Raw genomic sequence first — 19,974 nt, forward strand, 5'->3', positions numbered from 1 at the left:
GATTACAAGTTACAAAGCAGTACTTGTTTGTTGACTGGAGGAGGGACCCACCGTATTCTAATAATTCCAGATAATGGTGCAACCTGTGGCTAAGGCATAAAGATGTGCTTGCACAGTAGCAGAAAATGACCAGAGGGACTAGGGGGCAGTAGGTAAGCAGGAAACAAGGCAGGAAAGGTGAATTGAGAGGCATTTAGGAGAGAGTTCCAGATTCAAGGTTCTTCAAGGCTAGCTGAGTTTTCCAGGAAGGGCAAATCAGGTGAGAAAATACTTGGCAGCATGTGTTTGTATGGTTATTCAAAATTGGATATTATCTCCAAAAAGCAAACACTTAATTTAAACATACAATTATACTTTTCTTGGATATTATAAAGAACGGCTTTTTGCAATGAACAGACACAAACAGAGGAGTCAACTCTCCCCATGAAGAGGCTATAACATGTGGGATTTACAGAGAGCCCTGAAAGTTCTGTGATCTTTGAACAGCACAACTGGAACTGTGTGGGTCCACTTCCATGTGGATTCTTTTCCATAAATACAGTACAGTAGTATAAATATGTTTCATGACTTCAATAACCTTGACTGTAAGAATATAGTATGTAACACGTCTGTCACATATAGTACATGTTAACTGACTATGCATGTTACTGGTAAGGCTTCTGGTCAACAGTGGGCTATTAGTAGTTAAGTTCAGAGGTGGGGAGTCAGAAGTTATATGTGGATTTTCAATTGCATCTAGGAGCAGTGCCTCTAAATCTTGCACTGTTCAAGGGTAAAGTATATTCACAAACGTTGAGTGGAAAGTGATTTAAATAATACTACATGTGTTTAGAGGAAATTTACATTGATAAAAATGCAAAGATGATAACTATAAGTGATACACACATGGAGGTATCTGTTGATATGTGTCACTGACTATATATAATAGGACTCTGCTTGGTTGTCTAATTACATCTGTAAATTTTAAAATATATACTAAAAAAGGGAGACCAGTTGTATCAAAGGAATAAAACAAGACTAAGTTAGGTACCCCTGTCTATAAAAAGCAGATTCTTGTAGTTACAAAAAAGAGTAAAAGGTGACAGGAATATAAATATGATGATATAAGAAACTCGGAATAAACTACCAAATTGCACAGCAGAGAAAGAGCAAGTATAATCATCATATGTGATTTATAAGATGCAAAAGGAATGGCAAGTTAATGGGGGGGTTATAATAACTGTGGACATCCCTCTCAAAACCACTTCTGTACTTTTATCACACTAAATTATAAACATCTGGAAAATTTATCTGCAGGTCTGCCTGTGCTACTAGAATCGAAGCATAGCCCCATCAGGGACTCTTGCTTTAATCACCCTGGAGCGTGTAATAAATATCTGGTGAATGGAATTAAGTAAATGTTAGTCATGGAGGAAGAGATCTGTTATCCCAGGCAGGGATGGAATTAAATGTTAAATCAACCTGACCTTATCCAAATCGACCTCTCAAACTTCTGACAACTCTATCAAACGTTCCTGCCTTCTGTGAGACTTCCTCCTGCCATAGAATACCTCTTTGCTAGTCTTTACCTCTCTCCTCTTCCATTTCTGCAGCTGCCTTCATTTCTGGCATAAAGTCCGCGCTAGAATATTTTCCTCCCCTTCCTTGATTTCTCTGCCCCACATGCTGCCATTCCCAAGTGTTCCCAGTCTGCTCACTGAATCTCTTCTCACTCAGGCATTCTCATTAACAAGGGAACGGTTTCCTGATTCGTTTCTCAGCATCTACTCCAATCTCTTCCCAGTCAATCCCATTCACGGATTATTGTCCTTAAGCGTATTTGATCACTCTTTATTACCTACAGGAATAAAATCTAAATGTTTTTACATGACCACCTGAGCCTTTCACAACTACCTGCCGGCCAATAACAAACTGGCTGATCCCCGGCACACCTGTTTGCCAGAAAACACCCTCCACTCATTTCCTGTACTTACCTTCTTTTCACACCCAGCTCACATACCCCTTTAGATGCGAAGCATCCCCTGGATGTCAACCCACGACAAGTCACTCAATCCTTCTGCCCATACTACAATTCTGTATTTTAAAAGCTGTCCCAATGTTGCTGTTTTTTCCCTAAAAAATACAAAATGCCCTGCAGCACCCCTGGGCGTTCACTTGGACATCCAGACGCTCAGTTTGGAACAGCGGACTTTTAAGATTTTTTGTCTTTATGTATTATTATCAAATATTTCCGTTCACATGGAATCTTATTAGGTACTGTTTTGTACATAGTAGGCACTAAAATATAGCCAGTTGAAACATATGTCAGTTGAAGAAAAGGAGGCAGGGCGGAGGACAGGAACTCATTATCTCAAATTCAAATCAGAACTAAGAATTTTAAGATTCTTAACCACCTGGGTGGCTCAGTTGGTTAAGTATCTGACTCTTGATTTTGGCTCAGGTCATGATCTCAGGGTTGTGGGATCAAGCCCCACATCAGGCTTCTACACTAAGCAGGGAGTCTGCTTTAGATTCTCCTCACCCCTCTCTTCCCCCCTACCCATCCCAAGAGTGTGTGTCCACTCTCTCTCAATCAACAGATTTTAAGAAAAATTAAGTATAAATCAATGTCTAAAATGTCAACTTAATGAACTGTAGCAACCCGGTCATACATTAAAGTATTTGAAGAAAAACTTGCTCCAATGTCTCCTTAGGGATAGGACTATATAACAGATATACTACACTGATATGGTGTCATAAGAAAATCTGTTTTACAATAATGAAGTTTACATGCATGAGAAGTGGTAGTGGGAAAACAAACGTAACAAAAAAAGAAATTGTGAAGAATTTCTGAATGTAGACCACAAATGAGATAGTTTTAGTAGAATCCAACTGCACCAAATTCATTCAAGAGAGTCCTACATCCGTGCAGGAAGGATTGTGGCGACAATGATATTCCTTAAACCATATTCACACTTGTTAAAGTTCTGTAGTAATTCTTGCAGACAGCAAAACAAATCAGCCTTTCATTTCAATGGAAAAGTTTTTTTTGTTTGTTTGTTTGTTTTCCAAACATTCCCCATCCTTCAGAGATCCCACTTTTCAAGGAACTATTATATTCTTCCTTTCCTCCCAAATGGAGGAAATTACATACCTTGACATAGAAAATATTTGATTTCTAAACTGTTCTCCTTTAATCAACAGTCTGACACTAAAATGCTGGAATTACCAGTTAGATACAAATTCCTAATGAAGAATTAAAAGTTTCTGTAGAGACCATCATGAGAAAATCCTGTGCTCACCGACAGACGCCTCGTAGAGAATTCTGGTCTCTGTACTTCCTTCTCTTCTCCAGTTTCCCTCTTAGATGAGTGTCAAGAAAGTTTGTGCGTATGCATTGGACTCATCTGAGGGATGCTGCACCTGATTATTTCTAATTCATTTAAGAAATCTTCCATATGCTACTTATCTGAAACAGGCCTTAGTTACAGAAACACTAAAGCGATAGTTCACTGGGAATTTCATTTTAAAACCATTTTCTTCACTCATCCTCCTGCCCACCTACTCTGGTAACCACCAGCTGTTCTCCATATTTAAGAATCTGGCATTTTTTTGGTCTTCTTTTTTCTTTGTTCATTTCTTTCTTAAATTCCTCAGGCAAGTGAAACCATACGGTATTTGTCTTTCTCAGTCTGACTGACTTCACTCAGTATAATATCCTCCAGGTCCATCCATGTTGGTGCAGATAACAAAAACCTCATTTTTTTTTATGGGTGAGTAATATTTCATTGTGTATACTTGCTACCACTTCTTCATCTGTTCATCTGTTGATGGACACTTAACATTGCTTCTATGACTTGGCTATTATAAATAACACTGCAATAAACATGGGGGTGCATATATCTTTTTGAATTAGTGCTTTTACTGTCTTTGAGTAAAAACTGGTAGTGGAATTACTAGATTAGATGGTAATTCTAATTTTAGTGTTTTGAGGAACATCATGTTTCCACAGTGGCTACACTGTTGCGTATTTCTGTCAGCAGTACAAGACGGGTCCCTTTTCTCCACATCCTAGCCAACACTTATTATTTTTCTATCTTTTTGTTACTAGCCATTCTGACTGGCATAAGGTGATATCTCATGGTAGTTTTGATTTGCATTTCCCTAATGATAAATGGTGTTGAGCATATTTTCATGTGTCCTTTAGCCATCTGTCTTCCTCGGAGAAATGTCTACTCAGGTCCTCCGCCAATTTTTAATGAGACTATATGTTTCTCTGTTATTGACTTACAGAAGTTCTTTATATAGTTTGAACATTAACCCTTTATTGGATATGTCATTGTAAATATCTTCCCCCATTCAGCAGGCTGCCTTGTTTTGTTGATAGTTTCCTTCACTGTGCAAAATCATTTTATTTTGGTGTAGTCCCAATAGTTTATTTTTACTTTTGTTTCCCTTGCCCAAGGAGACATCGAGAAAGATCTTTATAAAGTCAATGTCAAAGAAATAACAGTCTATGTCCTCTTCTAGGATTTTTATTGTTTAAGGTCTCACATTTAGGTATTTAATCCATTTCAGTTTGTTTTTTGTGTATGGTGTTAGAAAGTGGTCCAGTTTCTTTTACATGTAAGCTGTCTGGTTCTCCTAGCACCACTTGTTAAAGAGACTGTCTTTTCCCCATTGTATATTCTTGCCTCCTTTCTCATAGATTGACCATGTAAGCATGAGTTTATTTCTGGACTCTCTATTCTGTTCCATTGCTTTATGTGTCTGTCTGTGTGCCAGTAGCACACTGTTTCAGTCACTAGAGCTCTGTAGGATATCTTAAAATCTAGGATTGTGGTACTTCCCTTTGCTGCTATTTCTCAAGATTGCTTTGACTATTTGGGAACTTCTGTGGTTCCATGCAAATTTTACGATTACTTGATTTTAATTCTATGAAAAATTCTGTTGGGATTTTGAAAGGAATTGCATTAAATCTACAGATTGGTTTAGGTAGTATGGACATTTTACAATTTAATTCTTCCACTCTTTGAACACAGTATATCTTTCCATTTACTTCTGTCATCTTCAGTTCCTTTCATCAGTGTTTTACAGTTTTTGGAGTACAAATCTTTCCTTTCACTTCATTGGCTAAGCTAATTCCTAAAGTATTTTATTATTTTTGGTGCAATTATAAATGGAATTATTGTCTTAATTTCTCTTTCTGCTACTTCATTATTAGCCTCTAAAAATGCAACAGATTTCTATATATTCATTTTGTATCCTACGACCTTACTGAATACATTTATCAGTTCTAGTCGTTTTTTAATAGATTGAAACCATTTTTAATATATGATGGGAAATTCACAGCCCCATACACAAAGTTTGCTATGCTGCTTTAAATTTAAGATACAATGCCTTACTGAATGCCATGTTTGAAATGTCTAGGAAAGCTCACGAAACCACTCACCTGTAAAGGTGTTCGATTACAGCTGCCAACGTTGCTCGGTTGACCCCTGGAAGAGAACGTATAAATGCTCCATACTTTTTAATTCTTTCCTTGTCATCTTGAGTATCTAGATGTTCAAAACAAAACAAAACAAAACACAAAACAATCTTAAGCCTAAATTAATAGTCTATACTACACATCTGCCTTTTAACACTATTTTAAAATAGTATTCATTATTATTTCACTAAGTGATCTAATCGAGTGTCAATAGAATAAACATTCAAACTTCTCTAATTCTGGCAAAGCACTTACATCAACATTATGTGGTAATAAGCTATAGTTCTAATACTTTCTAATTAAAAATGAAGCACTTTCAAAACCCAGGTTTGCATTTTATCCCCCACTTGATGAACTACTGAACTTCAACTAATAGGAATATATTCAATTAAGGACTCATATTGGAGTAAAAATTGAAAGATAAACCAAAAGTACTTTCTTTGGCTATGGAAAGATTTCACTATCTGTTATTTGAAAATGACATTTGTGATTTTCTGTGTGTGTTTGCGTGCGTGTGTGTGTGTGAAATCACAAAAATCATACCAAAACTATGAACCACCCCAAAGCTATAAACTGCTTTACCCTGCAGATTCATGTAGAGGGCCTCTTACCAACCCTGGTACCTCCAACTCCTTGGAAAAGGGAAGAGGGCAATGGAAGAAACCATGTGCAGCCCTGACAGCTATGACACAGACTTACAGGAGGATGGACCCTCTGTTATGGAGAGGGGGGTGAAAAGGAATTATGCTTCCCTCTCCTAACCTCCTAAGTCAAATATTTGGAGAAACTAGGCCCAGGAACCCCCGAAGTTCTAGACTCTAAAGATGTGTAGTGGTGGTCTGATCTGACCTGCTAGCTCACAGGGGAAATGAAAGGCCATTCTTCAAAGAAATAACTTGTACTGACTTTGTACCTTAAGGAGATTGCACTTAGATATTCCCTTGCAATTTCCAACTACCTTTGGAAACAAGATTTTTTCATTTTCTGCTTAGCCCTACCTATTCTTTTCACAGAAAGCCAGCAGCACATTAATGATTCTTTAAAAGTACACGGTCACTTTTAAAGGGCACTAGGATCCCAGGGGAAGTAAGAAACTCTGTGGCACATTTTTGAAGTACACTCTTATTCAAAACTGTAACTGATAGCTCTTTTGTACTGATACAGTCTGCATGGAAGGTCTATGAAAGTAAACATGATCATGTTGACTTAAATGTGCTAGTAGATGACCTTCTAAAAACAAGAGTGGAAAACACCCAAATTATATTCAAAGGACTACACTGGAATTGAATGAAGAATATCTATCATCTCTAGTACAATCCAAACACTGACCCTCTTCTCATCCAGTTTCTAACTGTAATGGTATTTACTTAATAAAATGTAATTAATTCTATTACACTTATAAGAAGTCATGCTATTAAAGCACATATTCACAAGTCTAATAAGGATAAAATAGATGATATTTTCAAAGTAAAGCTTAAGCAATTTGAAAGTAAAACTTAAGATAGATTTCAGGCCATACAGAAAATACAAAGAAATGTTCAGCTAGCCACAGACATCCGACAATTTAATGGTGTTCTCAGAAGAACAGATCATATATCATATAAATAGGTGGTATGACACTGTAAGGCATTCTTTGCCTCAGCGCACAGGACCCTAGAGAGCTCTCCTATGAGGTCACCCAAAAAGTTCCAGTTTATTCTTGTCAGATCCAACACAAGGCACTTCTGACAAGTCAGGGCTATGCTGGATCTAAAAGCAAATAACTTTAAGGCTATCTGACCTCGTATCCGAAACCTTCTCCAAGAAAATTCTCAAAGAATTCACATTCAAGTAAAAGATAAACACATTCCTCTTTGACATATGCTACTATCTACCAACTACCTCCTCCTGATAGATTGACAACATTAAAGACATCTTTGTCATAGAACCTGATAATTGAACAAAAGCCTCAAATTTTTGATAACTGATTTTGCAACAAAGATAAATTATAAGCCTTTATTGAGATGCTATAAATAATTTCATAGTTATAAATCACAAAGAAATGTTTCTGAAACAAAAATGAGGGTGGCAAGATAACTGGACTTAAAGAGATATATTATCTTATTCCGTATTTTATATCCCATATAATTATGCAGTCAACTCTCTTTTTGATTAGTTGAACCTATTGATTTGAGCAGCATCAGGAGGCAAACAAAAGGCTTCTGAATTGGGCAACTGTGAAAAGCTTTAATAACAATCCCACTCCCTTCTTGCTGACACTAATACAGATCATTCTTGGGATAATTTTCCAAACTGTCGATGTTTTATGACATCATTTCCACATTAACCCCTTAAGTATCACGTTTATACTTTAAATTAAACAAATACGTTCACTGAAAAAGCCTATTTCTCGATAGAAAAGTGTCATATAGTCAAATTCAAAGGCCACTTTTGCAAAAATCCTAAACAGAATAAATGTACAAGTGAGAAATTTATTAGTAAATTATCATAAAAATTCAATGACAAATTTTTTTAATTGAAAAATTAAAGATTGAAAATCATTGAAAATACTGTAGATATAGGAGAAATGCTAGTGGTTTATTACTATAATAAGAATTACATAAATTATAGGTGTAGGACAAACACTATAAAATATATAAAAATGAAAATAGTTCTATTCGAAAAATGGGATTAAAGGTTATGCTTACATTTAAAAGTCTTCATTTTTGTAATGTTTCTGTAAAAGGAGTTATTTTGAATTAATGGATATAGATATAGGTTTTACTGAATCAATTTAACCCAGTAAGTGATTAAATAAACTACTTTTCTAGGGTCATTTCTTAAATAGGTTCTCTTACAGTGTAGCAAAATTGTCTCTTTTTTTAAATTAATTAATGAAAAATAAAGAAGGAAAGAGTTAAAAAAAAAATACTGTTATGTACCCCTACAGAGGTAGAGTAAATGATACAGGTAAAGAGCCAATGAGGGAATGGGATAAAATCTAACTTATATCACACCTTTAATTTTAATCTTAATGAGAAATTAATAGCATACATGGACCTGACCACAAAACTTCAAAGTTAACACAAACACTAAGAAATCTGAAAGCTATGAATTACTTTAATATACTACTTAGCAATTATTACTAGAAATTTCTTTTGAGGTAGTTACAAATAATTGATATTTGCACAATTTCTGTTCTAAGCCATTATGTACATTGTTCCTTTCAATTCTCAGATCAAAGATTTAAAAGATATAATCATCAAGTTAGAAGACAAGCATTTATTATGTTCTGTTTTATATGTATTACCTAAAGCAGAGATCCAATACGGATAGAGCTCCTTAGTAAGAAGTGCGTCGTCAATGTCAGAGAGAAAATTCTTCAACACGCCAGTCACATCTTCAAGCTGATGTTTTCCTGCTCTCAATTTAAAGCTTCTTGCATCTTTTTTGAAACTCTCCAGAAGTTCACTTATGTGCAAAGGATCACCATCCTTTTGATAGATATATTTGCATCCTAAACCTTTGTTTAAAAAAAATTTCTATGAAAAAAGTTGAAAATCAAAATCCACTCTTAAACCTTAGAAACAGAACAAATTTGTATTGGGATATTGAGCAAGACAAAATCATTATCCAAGAGTTGATAGAAACACAATGAGGGAAAGAGCCTCTCCTGCCCACTAATTTAGGTATTTAAAATGTAAACCTGATGAACTATTTCAGCTTCATCCTCAGCTGTTAGCAAGCCCCTAGTTAGCCCTTCCCTCAGTTTTTCATGGTATCTGCAATATTTTTTTTTTTTTTAAACCAAAGGTGCGCTAGCTTCACTTTGTCTCCCGGAATTCAAGCTCGTCTCCAGCTTCACCAGTAAACAGACTCTCTGGTATAATTTTTTCTTAACCCTCTGCACTCATATTTGTATATTAATTTCTGCCTATTTCACATTTTTTTCTTCTTCTAGATGAAGAATTGGGTCATGGGTCATATCCTTTGTTTTGTTTAGTTTTGTTTTTTGTTTTTTTGAGGCGGGGGAGAGGCAGAGAGAGAGGAAGAGCGAGAATCTCCAACAGGCTCCACACTCAGCACAGAGCTCAGTGTGGGACTTGATCTCAGGACCCTGAGATCATGACCTGAGCTGAAATCAAGAATCAGATGCTTAACCAATGGAGCCACCCAGGCGCCCTGAGGGTCATCTCCTTTACAAAGTTTTTGGTTCATTAAGTGCCCCATGTAAACTAAAGGGGAGAGGTGAGGTAGTAAGAGGAAGAGGAGTAAAGAAGAGTGATGCTAATGATGATAATGCAAAAATTAATTAATTAATTAATTTGATTAAATGGTAACTTTGCCCCCCTCTCAGATCTCTGGTTTCTCCTCCTTCCAAAACCGTGCTGAATTTCCTGTACTTATTCTTCCTATCATCTCACCCTCACTTCTGTTCATCTTTGAGCCACAATCTTGCTTCTGTGCCCAATCCCCACGCAACTGGGACCACCTTCATCAAGAATACGAATGACAGGGCGCCTGGGTGGCTCAGTGGGTTAAGCCTCTGCCTTCCGCTCAGGTCATGGTCTCAGGGTCCTGGGATCTAGCCCCGCATCAGGCTCTCTGCTCAGCAGGGAGCTTGCTTCCTCCTCTCTCTCTGCCTGCCTCTCTGCCTACTTGTGATCTCTCTCTCTCTGTGTCAAATAAATAAATAAGATCTTTAAAAAAAAAAAAAGAATACCATTGACATCCTATTTTCTATATGTTTTCTTGTTTTTATCCAATGAGAATCTCCTGCAGTATTTGACATTCAAATGAATCCATGCTAAAATTCTTTTAATTTCATGGTTTTTGTGACGTTATGATCGCATATCTTCCCCCCTTTCCTCTATGATGACTCTTCCAGTCTTCTAGATATATTACCATCAAGCGTTTACTAAAGATTCCAGAAATTCATCAAGTCGCTTGTCTTCCTGACTCCCCGACAAAATTCTCAGGGTGAACCCAACTTTATCACTTCAACTACTACATATACATTTTCACCTGGGTTTTCATTTCTAAGATGTCAAACACACACACACACACACACACACACACACACACACACAGGCACAAAATTATCATGGACAAATCAAAAAAATCTGAGGAATTAAGTCTCCTGTCCCATTTGCTAGGTCACCTACCAATCCCAGTATGTTCTTTATCTTGTTCCTGTATCTCAATACATGGAAGTGCCTTCTCCCTAGTTCTTTTTAAGTCAGAACTTTTCTTTCTCGCTTACAATATTAAAGCGAAACAAAACAAATGTCACATACATTTTTCATCATAACCTTGTTCTCAAAATTGTCCCCTTTCCTTCATCTCCTGTACTGTTTGTTATTTTTTGCACTCAATTCCTCACTACATTTTCACAACACCCACCCCTATTTTTAGGCAACCCTCCAGTCCACCTCCACAGTGATAACAGCTTGATCTGAGATACAGGTCTGCTGGTGTAACCAACATACTTAAAAATCTGTGTACCAAAAAAAAAAAAATCTGCGTACCACCTTCCCACTGCCTAGATGGCAAGTTTGAGTGCATACTACAATATTTAAGGCTCTACACAAATAAGCTTAACCCTCCTGTCTCCTTTCTCCCGTTATTCCAACATTAAGCTCTGGCCACATTTAATTACACAAAGTTTCCTCAAAAGACAACTTCCCTTATGACTCTATACATGGGCATACACTGTTCCTCCTCCTAGAAGTCCTATTCCCTTCTTCTGAATAGCTCCTACTTTCTCTTAATCATGGTAGGCACCACATCTCACCCATAAACCAATGACTACCCCTACTCCAGGTGAAATTCACCTCGTACCAACCGCTGACTCTCTCTACCACAGAATTTTGTACACTTGAGATGCTAACTGCCTAGTTGTTTGCCTTTGATTCAAAGGTCTGTAAATACCTAGAAGGCAAGGGGCATGTCTTATTCTCTGCATACAGTTAACTACACTGTGACTAGAACTTAGTAAGCATTCAATAAATGATTATTTAATGCAAGAATAAGCAACTTCTACAAAAACAAAAAAAAATGTGACTAAGTTTTTGAGATCTTGTGCTTCTAGTTGAGTAAATTTCTAATAGTGAGTACTCAAGTTAACTGCATGTGAATTTAAACAACTTTGTTTACATAAATTTCCCTGCAAAAAACTACTATAACTCATTAAAAAAAAATTAAACTCTATAAATTTGAGTGTAAAGTTGGTCAAGATCAAACCTTGACACTGTGAGCATAAAAAATTGGTCTTCAGATTTTATTTATTTATTTAAAATATTTTATTAATTTGAGAGCCAGAGAGCACAAGCAGGGAAAAGAAGGTGGCTCCTGATGCAGGGCTTGATTCCAGGATACTGGGATCATGACCTGAGGTGACCGCAGAGCATTTAACAGACTGACCCATCCAGACGCGACTGGCCTTCAGATTTTAATACATAGGTCAGGAAGTTCAAAATAATTGCAGTTTTGTAAAAGCTCTGAATCAACCACCTGCATTCTATTAATCACCTGGCATTTTGTTAAGTGCATATAGTATCTTTCCTTCTATACGTGCTGGTAACATTGTGATTTCCCCATGTTCTGCTCATTAAAAACAAAACAAAGCATAAAAAGTCTTTCGTTGGCTTTATTACTTTAATATGCAAGTTAATGTACCTTATGCCAGTGTTACAAAGTAGTTTTAATGTATGAAATTTGGTTGGAAACAATCTAATGCTTAATGATTTTAAATTCAAAGAAACACCACAAACTTCTGATTTCCCTAGAGAAACAATAAATTGGATTCACTGGAGCTAGTGGAGTTATTTTAATCATTTCTCAGCTTAAGAAAGACCCTCTGCCATTATGAAACTAACATGATGTGAAAATTCCCAATGAGGTTATGCTCTTGCTAAAACATAATATGTGTGTAATTCATTTATACCTATGAAATTCAAGTGCACTAATAAGGAATGACTAATAAATAAAGACAATAACCTTCCTCCTCTCCCATTTTCAAATGAACAGATGATTACCACTGATAAGGAGAATACAGACATACTATCATAGGAAGGAGCTTCATACAGTAATAGCCAAATAATGTGATTACATACATATTTATGCTAGATATATAATTCAAATATATATAATTCAAACACAGTGAATCTGAGTATCAATAATAGTTGTACTTGGATTATATGTGAAATAAGCAAAATACTTAAAATGGAATTCTCCCCAGAAGAAAATAGGTTAATATACACACATTATAATTTCTAAAAATTGTTTTCTTCATAGCCTGTTATTTTTGACATTTTGCTCTTATCAGTTTATTGTCAGTTCTCATACTGAAACCCATGACTCATGGCTTTGTCTTTAACGTTTTACTCTCACTGCTGTATTTCCAGCAACAAGATCAATGGCTGGCATTCAGTGGACAATAAATAAGTAACAAACTAATAACAAAATATTTTACAGCCGCTCTCTCACTCATTATACCTTCTTTTCAAATTAAAAACACCCAAGGACACTTCTAATATTGAGAGAACAAAAATAAAAGTTAATTGCCTTCTAAAATATAAGATCAATCATTTTACTTTTCCACATTTGTAATCTAAATCAATGACACTTATCTATAGATTAACAGGTAGAAAACATTTTTACATTAAAAATATAGTTAGGGGCGCCTGGGTGGCTCAGTGGGTTAAAGCCTCTGTCTTCGGGCTCAGGTCATGATCTCAGGGTCCTGGGATCAAGTCCCGCATCAGACTCTCTGCTCAGCGAGGAGCCTGCTTCCCTTCCTCCCTCTCTCTGTCTGCCTCTCTTCCTGCTTGTGATCTCTCTCTGTCAAATAAATAAATAAAATCTTAAAAAATAAATAAAATAGAAAATAAAAATACAGTTAAACTTCTACCTTTTAGAGTATTAAGAAAATATGAAACAGAAAGAATTTGAGGAATTCAAAGTAATTTGAAAATAAACATAAAAAATAAAATCATACTTTACTTTTCAGGTACATCTAAAATACTATCATAGAGTATTAAATTAAAATGAACCTAGACCATACATGGTCAACCAGTTACCTTTTACTTGGAAGCTATTCATGAAAATGCCTGTTAAAATTAAGTCAAAACTATTATAATAACCACAATTCTTAATGTAAACACGTGAACAAGAGCATGCTGAATGAAATAAATGTACCCACACACTTGAATATATGGCACCAAAAGAATCCATTCTTTCACAATATTGTCCCACAGTTTACCACTTCCAAAAACATAATTATGAGGCAACACTTTGTCTTCCCCTTCACTTTACTGAAAGCTTAAAAATCTCTGAAAAAATATAGTCTTCAATCTATTTCTAATATACATCTTACAGATTGTTTCAATATGGTATTTAAAATACCATATTTTTATGGAATGGTTTTTTTATGGTATTAAAATACCATATTTTTATGCACATGAGAAAAAGAAAATAGTAAAAGTATGTTATGTAATTTGAATTTTATTGGGAGAAAGAATGACATTTGGCTGAATAGTGACTATGTTTTTATTTTTCATGGATGTACTTACAAATATCAAGAGCCCTGGTGCAGTCCAATGGAGATACCACTTAAAAACTCTAAGAATGATACTATGAGTTCTGTGGGTTGAATAAAAACTCTGTGATACTCACCATACTGTGTAACAAATGCTATACAGCTGTTCACAATAATGGGGACGTCATTTTTGCTGAGCTGCTGATCCTGTAGAGCATTGCCATCTGTACCTGCTGCTTTCTCAATTGCGGTATGCCAGACTGTGAAATCCAACTTGCTATGCCCATGGATGTATAATGTTCTGTAAAGTTTAAAAGCATTTCAAATTATAATTTGGGTGTTGTTTTTGTTTTTGTTTTTTTTAGGGTTTTTTTTTTTAATTCTTACTTCTAGACAGATGATCCTTAATACATATAAATGTGATCTTGTCTCATCCATGAGAAGAAAAACCCTCCGTCCACCATTAGCTCCCATTCGAGCTCCCTTTTGCCTGTGTAGTCACATCTCTCCAGGAAGACAGGAAGTTCTCTGAATTCATGGTCTCACCTCCCTTACATTTCCTGACCTCTTTTATTTTGTTTCTGAATATGTGAACTGAAAATACTGTGGCCAGCATCATGGGTGACTAGATTTTGCGGCTACATTTTTCAACATTTTTAGAACTGTCAATGATTTCATTTATTAAGAAAAAAAAAAAAAAACATTCTTAAGGAAAAAAAAAATACAATTTGTTCTGGTTTTTCCTCCTGTCTTTCTGGTCACTCAATCTCCACACAAGCTCACTTCCTCTTTTTGAACCTCAGAGCACTCGCATGAACTCCAAGGACTCTGCAGAGACATGTCATTCATTCTGGTCAGTGGCTTTGTCCCTCTCCTGGGGGTGATAACCACAAATCCCTATATCCAGGTTATATATGTATCTCACAGATCAGGTCTCCATGTGACTGAAAAGCAAGAGCATAAAGCAGTCAAGAGACTGGAAAATCACCTCCCAAATTCAAATTTTCACTCTGCACTTAATTCCTTTGTGACCTAGGACAAGTTACCAACCTTCTTTGGGCCACAGTTTCATCAGTGGCAAAATGAAGGTAATAATAGTACCTCCCTCAACACTCAATGAATGTAACATTAATAACTAAGTAGTAAAAACCATTATACTAATTAATATTAATTTTTGGACACCCTCATCTTACTGTGCCACAACTATCTCAAAACTTTCTCTTTCTCATACCAAACAGGTACTAAAATTAACCGCTTATTCCACCAGAAATTTAGGATTCATTTATTTATCTCTCTCTCTCTCTCTTTTTTTTTTTTTTTTTAAGAGACAGAGGGTGTGCATGCACACACCTAAGTTGGGTGTTTGGGAGAGAGAATGTTAAGCAGGCTCCACAACCAGCATGTCCCACACAGGGCTCAATCTCATAACCCTGAGCCACTCAGGTGCCCCAGGATTAACTGATTTTAAATTGGTTCCTGTCCCCACCCATCCCTATCACTGCCATCCGAATTCTGCAGATTCTTGTTCCTGAATATATTTACTCTGTTTCCTCTCCATTCCAGCACTGTTTGATTTCAGGTCTTCACACTGCTCCTCCTAATAAACCTCCTTTCCCACTTCTCCACGTGGCTCTCTAATCTCCACTCCTCAGGAGTGATCTAATATACAAAACTAATCTCAAGATTGAGAAATGAAACTGATAGAAAGAAACAGAGTTAAACAAAATAATGAGACAGAGGAATATATTCCTAATGAAAGAACAAAACAGAATCTCAGAAAAACAACAAAACAGAGACAAGCAAGCTGCCAGATAAAGAATTCAAAGTAATGGTCATACCACTAAACCAGCTTTGCAAGAAATACTAAAGGGGATTCTTTGAGTGGAAAGACCCAAAAGTGACAAAAACATAAAGGATCTGAGAAAATCTCCAAAAACAACAAAACACATAATAAAATGATAATAAATAAATATCCATCAATAATTACTTTAAATGTAAATGGACTAAAGGCTCTAATCCAAAGACATAGGGTGTCAGAATGGATAGAAAAACAAGACCCATCATTATGCTGTCCACAAGAGATTCATTTTAGACTTAAGGACAGCTAAGGTTGAAAGTGAGGGGATGGGGTGTCTGGGTGGCTCACTCAGGTAAGCGTCTGCCTTCAGTTTGGGTCATGATCCCAGAGTCCTGGGATCAAGTCCTACATCAGGCTCCCTGCTCCGTGGGGAGCCTGCTTCTCCCTCTCCCTCTGTCTGCTGCTCCCCATGCTTGCGCTCTGTCAAATAAATAAAAACAAACCTTAAAAAAAAAGAAAAAGTGAAGGGATGTAGAAACATTTATCACACAAAAGGATGTCAAAAGAAAGCTGGAGTGGCAATACTTTTATCTGACAAACTAGACTTTAAAAGAAAAGACGGTAAGAAGAGATAAAGAAGGGCACGGTATCATAATAAAGAGGATAATCCAACAAGGAGATCCAACAATTGTAAATATTTATGCCCACAACATGGGAGCGCCCAAATATATAAATGATTAATAACAAACATAGAGGAACTAATTGATAGCGACACAATAATAGGGGACTTTAATACCCCACTTAATCAATAATCTAAACAGAAAATAAACAAAGAAACGATGGCTTTGAATGACAAGCTAGACCAGATGGACTTGAAGTAAGGATCATAATGATGTTTACTAAAATCTAAGGAAAAATGAACACAGGTGGAACTTCAATGAAGAGATAGACAATATAAAAAAGAATCAGGGCTGAAGAATATAATAACTGAAAGGAAGTTAGGAATCAACAGCAGATTAAAGAATGCAGAAGAATGGGTGAGTGCAGAGGAATGGAAGACTTGGGAATGAAAATCACCCAAACAGAACAGCAAAAAGAAAAGGTAATTTAAAAAGTGAGCATAGTTTAAGAGACCAATAGGACAGCATCAAGTATTCAAATATTTGCATTATAAGAGTCCCAGAGGAGAATAAAGAAAAAAAAAGGGGGGGGGGAAGAAAACCTATTTGAAGAAATAATGTCTGAATACTTCCCTAACCTGATAAAGGAAACAGACCTCCAAGTTCAGAAACAGAAGAGTCCAATCTAACATGAACCCAAACAGACTCACACCAAGACGTATTATAACTAGTGTCAGGAGTTAAATCGAGAATCTTAAAAGCATCAAGAGAAAACAACCCCTTACCTACAAGGGAACCCCCTTAAGACTATCAACTGATTTTATAACAGAAATTTTACCAAACAGAGTAACACGACATATTCAAAGTGCTGAAAGGAAAAAAAAATTACAAGCAAGAATACTCTACACCCAGCAATATTATCACTCCGAATTAAAGGAGCAATAAGAAGTTTCTCAGATAAGGAAAAACTGAAGGCGTTCATCAAACCAGACTTACAAGAAATGTTAAGAGGACGTCTTTAAATAAAAAGAGAAGGCCATTGGGACACCTGGGTGGCTCAGTTGGTTAAGCAGCTGCCTTCGGCTCAGGTCATGATCCCAGCGTCCTGGGATCGAGTCCCACATCGGGCTCCTTGCTCAGCAGGGAGCCTGCTTCTCCCTCTGCCTCTGCCTGCCATTCTGTCTGCCTGTGCTCGCTCTCTCCCCCTCTCTCTCTCTGATAAAGAAAATAAAAAAAAATCTTTAAAAAAAAAAAATAAATAAAAAAAAAAAGAGAAGGCCACAACTGAAATTAAAAACTATAAAAGAAAAAAATATCTCATTGGTAATGGTAAATATATATAGTAAAGGAAGTGGGCCTAACAACTTACAAAGCTAGAATACAGATTACAAGACAAAAGTAGTAAAATCATCTAGGACTACATAATTAAAGAACACACATGATAATAATGGGTAAAATGTGATATCAAAAACATAAAAAGTGGTGGAGGGTAGGCAGTTAAAATGCACTGCTTTGAACATAACCATTAACTTAAAGCAAATGACTGTAGATTAAGGATATTATATATGAACCTCATGGAAACCAAAAACCAAATATCTATAAAATCTGCACCAAAAAAAAAGAAGAAGAAAGAGGAATACAAACTTACCACTAGGGACCAAATGTCATGAAATCATAACGAAAGGGAGAAGAAGAAGAAAGGAACAGAAAAACTACAACAACAACAGAAAACAATCAACAAAATGGCAATAGGTACATATCTATCAATAACTACGTCAAATGTAAATGAACTAAATATTCCAATCGAAAGACAAAGTGGGGGGGAATGGATTTTCATAAAGACACACACATACACACACACACATGGGGGGGGAGACATAAAGGAAGACACTGACAGTATATGTATATACATCTATGTGTATATGTATATGTTTGAAACATTACTCAGCCATATAGAAGCCTAAAATCTTGCCATTTTTGACAACATGGATGGACAGAGATGGTATTATACTAAGTGACATACGTCACAGAAAGACAAATAAATGATTTCACTTATATGTGGAATCTAAGAAACAAAAATAGATATTGAACCTTAGATACAGTGGTTAGATACGGTGGTTGCCAGAGAGGAGGAGAGTGAGGGGAAAGGGAAAATTGGGGAAGGGTACAAACTAAGTAGAAAATAAGAGGTACAAACATCCAGTTAAAATAGATGTGACATGAGGATACAATGTACTGCCCAGGAAATGTAAAATATGCAATAATCTTTTAAGGTGACAGATGGTAGACAGATTTACTATAGTGATCTCTTCACTATCTATATGAATGTTGAATCACTACGTGTACGCCCAAACTAACATTACATGTCAACTACACTTGAATTAAAAAAAATTAAAAATGAATTTATAAATAAATAAATGCAAAGCCAATGGCATCATTTCCTAATCATTTGCCTTCTCCAGCTCTGGAGTTTTCAATATTAAAATGCCTTTATGATCTGGCCCATATTTTCCCCTCCAACTCTGCCAGTCTCCTACATTAAAGACAACAGTTTAAAAAAAAAAAATCACATTTTATTGCAATAAGTATCTCCTGATCTTTGGTTGGCTACTCCAACTCTCCCCCAAGTATACTCCAGATAACCCTCCCTGGCACTCTATCCTTAATGTCCTATCCCTAATGTCCAGATGCTTAGTATGTGTGCCCCGCCTTAATTATGAGTAGCTGACTTGCCCTCCCTTATACCATCTGTTCTATGCATAAATGTTTGGCTGCTAGAACCCAAACTTGCATAGAGAGGTAAGGAAGAAAGCGTTTTCATATGTCTAGTCATGAGCACTGTGTGTGGCATTTCGTGGTTCATAATAGTTTTAAAATCCTATCAGTAGGTAGAAAAAATTTGGTTTGAAACACAAGTTAAAAGTAATCACTTTTACTTTACAAAGTAAAAGTAATCAATGCTGTGTCTTTACAACAAAGTAGAACTCTTTGATCTTGATTTCAAACTCTGAGTGGGCTACTTTGGATTCACCCTAAAGAGAAAGAAATGAGCTGCATGAACACTAGATTGTTGTATTTTTTGTATTATTTTGTTTTTTGTTGCGGGGGGGTCTCATCTTACATTCCTGGTAATTCACTAGCCCTAACTTAAAAAGAAATAAAAGTCCACCTTTCTTTCCTTCAGCTTCTTTTCTATAAATGTTTCTCTAAGAAGATAAAGCTAGAAGCACCTTACTAGACACAACGCTAACATTTCTGAACTTCCTAGGATGCCTACTTCCTCCTGGACATGCGTATCTGTAATCTTCGTCTTTTGCTTTCTGACACATGGATCAACTGTTCTTATTCTCCACTGCATCAGAGCAGACCTCCTGTTTCTGTAATTTTCTTTTTGAAGAAATCTGACACTTGTTGTAATAGTGCTGACATGCTTTAGCCTTTCTGTTTATGTCATATCATCAAGAGCCTCTATTGCTTGGTATAATTTGTCTAACTGAAACTATGTAACTCAGGTAAATTCTCTGAGAAATATCAAGCCCCCACATTATGTAGACAATCAAAATTAGGACTT

The 19,974-nt window shown here is 36.1% G+C and overlaps 1 protein-coding gene across 4 annotated transcripts in view; it reads right to left on the bottom strand.

The window, feature by feature from the left end:
- Positions 1 to 19,974, bottom strand: part of ARAP2 (ArfGAP with RhoGAP domain, ankyrin repeat and PH domain 2) — a 172,512-nt gene that overhangs the window by 60,502 nt on the left and 92,036 nt on the right. For all 4 annotated transcript variants that reach the window (XM_032334057.1, XM_032334058.1, XM_032334059.1 and 1 more), the window contains exons 19-21: positions 14,123 to 14,286; positions 8,757 to 8,969; positions 5,432 to 5,537 (exon numbers count right to left, since the gene is read on the bottom strand). In XM_032334057.1, coding sequence (XP_032189948.1) covers positions 5,432 to 5,537; positions 8,757 to 8,969; positions 14,123 to 14,286 — 483 coding nt within the window. The remainder of the gene's footprint in view (positions 1 to 5,431; positions 5,538 to 8,756; positions 8,970 to 14,122; positions 14,287 to 19,974) is intronic.

The sequence above is a fragment of the Mustela erminea genome, chromosome 2 (genome assembly GCF_009829155.1).
Source record: "Mustela erminea isolate mMusErm1 chromosome 2, mMusErm1.Pri, whole genome shotgun sequence".
Lineage (NCBI taxonomy): Eukaryota > Metazoa > Chordata > Mammalia > Carnivora > Mustelidae > Mustela > Mustela erminea.